The sequence below is a fragment of the Etheostoma spectabile genome, chromosome 5 (assembly GCF_008692095.1).
Source record: "Etheostoma spectabile isolate EspeVRDwgs_2016 chromosome 5, UIUC_Espe_1.0, whole genome shotgun sequence".
NCBI classification, from domain to species: domain Eukaryota; kingdom Metazoa; phylum Chordata; class Actinopteri; order Perciformes; family Percidae; genus Etheostoma; species Etheostoma spectabile.
The window spans coordinates 11,940,973-11,942,552 of record NC_045737.1 but is presented as its reverse complement, the minus strand read 5'-3'; the positions used below and the strand labels follow the sequence as shown (position 1 = coordinate 11,942,552).

At 39.9% G+C, this 1,580-nt stretch overlaps 1 protein-coding gene and 1 long non-coding RNA gene across 3 annotated transcripts in view; one reads left to right on the top strand and one right to left on the bottom strand.

Moving 5' to 3' along the window:
- lzts1 (leucine zipper, putative tumor suppressor 1) overlaps positions 1-1,580 on the top strand; it is a 24,346-nt gene that overhangs the window by 16,947 nt on the left and 5,819 nt on the right. For both annotated transcript variants that reach the window (XM_032517015.1, XM_032517016.1), the window contains exon 5: positions 404-795. In XM_032517015.1, the coding sequence (XP_032372906.1) occupies positions 404-795 (392 nt within the window). The remainder of the gene's footprint in view (positions 1-403; positions 796-1,580) is intronic.
- LOC116690241 (uncharacterized) overlaps positions 1-1,580 on the bottom strand; it is an 11,033-nt gene that overhangs the window by 8,258 nt on the left and 1,195 nt on the right. Inside the window, exon 2 of the long non-coding RNA XR_004332203.1 lies at positions 967-978. This is a non-coding gene — a long non-coding RNA (uncharacterized LOC116690241). The remainder of the gene's footprint in view (positions 1-966; positions 979-1,580) is intronic.

The window sequence follows — 1,580 nt, the reverse complement described above, 5'->3', positions numbered from 1 at the left end:
CAGGTAGATAAGCCAGTTTATGATTGGTTCCCGCAAAATTTTGAACTGCAGGTTTCCAGACTGAGCTGCAGAGCAAAATCCAATTCGGCAGCCTGTCTTGACATTTGTAGAAAGAAATGGAAGAAAATACAGTATATCTTCATATCCTGTTTTTGATTCCTCATTATTTATTTAATTGCATGTATGTATTCCATTCTCCTTTCAGGTAAATATATAAAGTGACCGGTTTTCATTTAGAGGTGTTGGTCTGGTACCCTAACCCTTACCCCTAGATGGGTGGGTGGGTGTTTAGATGTTAATTAGTTTTTTGTTTATGTCTTGAATACACTAAAAATCATTAACGAACAGACTTTAATAAAAAATGACTCAGAATAAAATAATTTGTCATCTCTTTAACTTTCAGGGACTCTCTCCGACTCTGGACGTAACTCGATGTCTAGCCTTCCCACCCACAGCACCAGCGGCAGCCTAAGTGCTTCCACGGGCCCTGTCTGTCACAGCGATGGCAGCTCAGCTCTGGCAAACAGCCTCAGCAAGGGAGCACAGTCTAATTTCCCTCCATGGGTCACTGGGAATAGCACTAACCTTGACTGCAGCTACAGGGCTGCTTTGAACAGCGGAGGGTTGGCATCTAAGGCTAATGGGGACGCTGGCTCCCCACTTTCTGCAGATGAGCCAAGCACTCTCTCTGAAACTGCAGGTGGGATTCGGTCCCCCATTACTACAGATGAGTTACTGATTGAACGCTTGGAACAAAGGCTGCTGGAGAGAGAGACTGAACTGCAGGAGCTACAGGTACCAAGCTGTTATGTTACACAAAAAAACCATCATGTGCTCTTAATCCAGATCAGTAAATAGATAGTACAACTGAGGCAGTGGTGAACTGAAAATAAGTACATTTACTCAAGTACTGTACCCAAGTAAAAATTTGAGGTACTTTACTTGAGTCTTTTCTTTTTGTGTCACTTTCTACTTCTACTCCACAACATTTTAGAGAGAAATATTTTACGTTTCACTCTACACTACACTACATTAATCGGACAACTTTAGTTACTAGTTACTTTACAAATAAAGACTTTTGAGCCCAAAACACATGTCATTTATAAAATATGATGTTTTATTATAAATTAAACTACCTAACAAAGTACAGCAGTATCGTTTCCAGTTTTTAAAATATGAGGATTTACCTCAAATAAGTGTGACTTTACTTTGTACCTTTACTTTGAATAATTTAAGTACATATTCCTGATGATACTTACATACTTTTACTTAAGTTACATTTGCAATGCAGTGTGGTTTTAGTACTTTTACTTGAAGGTGACCCACCACACGCATTTTATTACTTTGTGATAATGTCTGAAGTTCTACCGTGGACACATTTTTGTGGAAAACATGCCTCGGTTATCTTGTTTCAAGCCATTCTAGCGTGGTATAGAAAGCCTTCAGGAGGACGCAGCTCAATTCATGCCAGTTGTCATTAATATTCAACGAGCTAAACTGATTGACTCTGATTGGCTAACAGTTAGCCAATGAGAGCCTGGTTATCAGTATCCTTTACCCAGCGCAACTGGGCGAGCTCA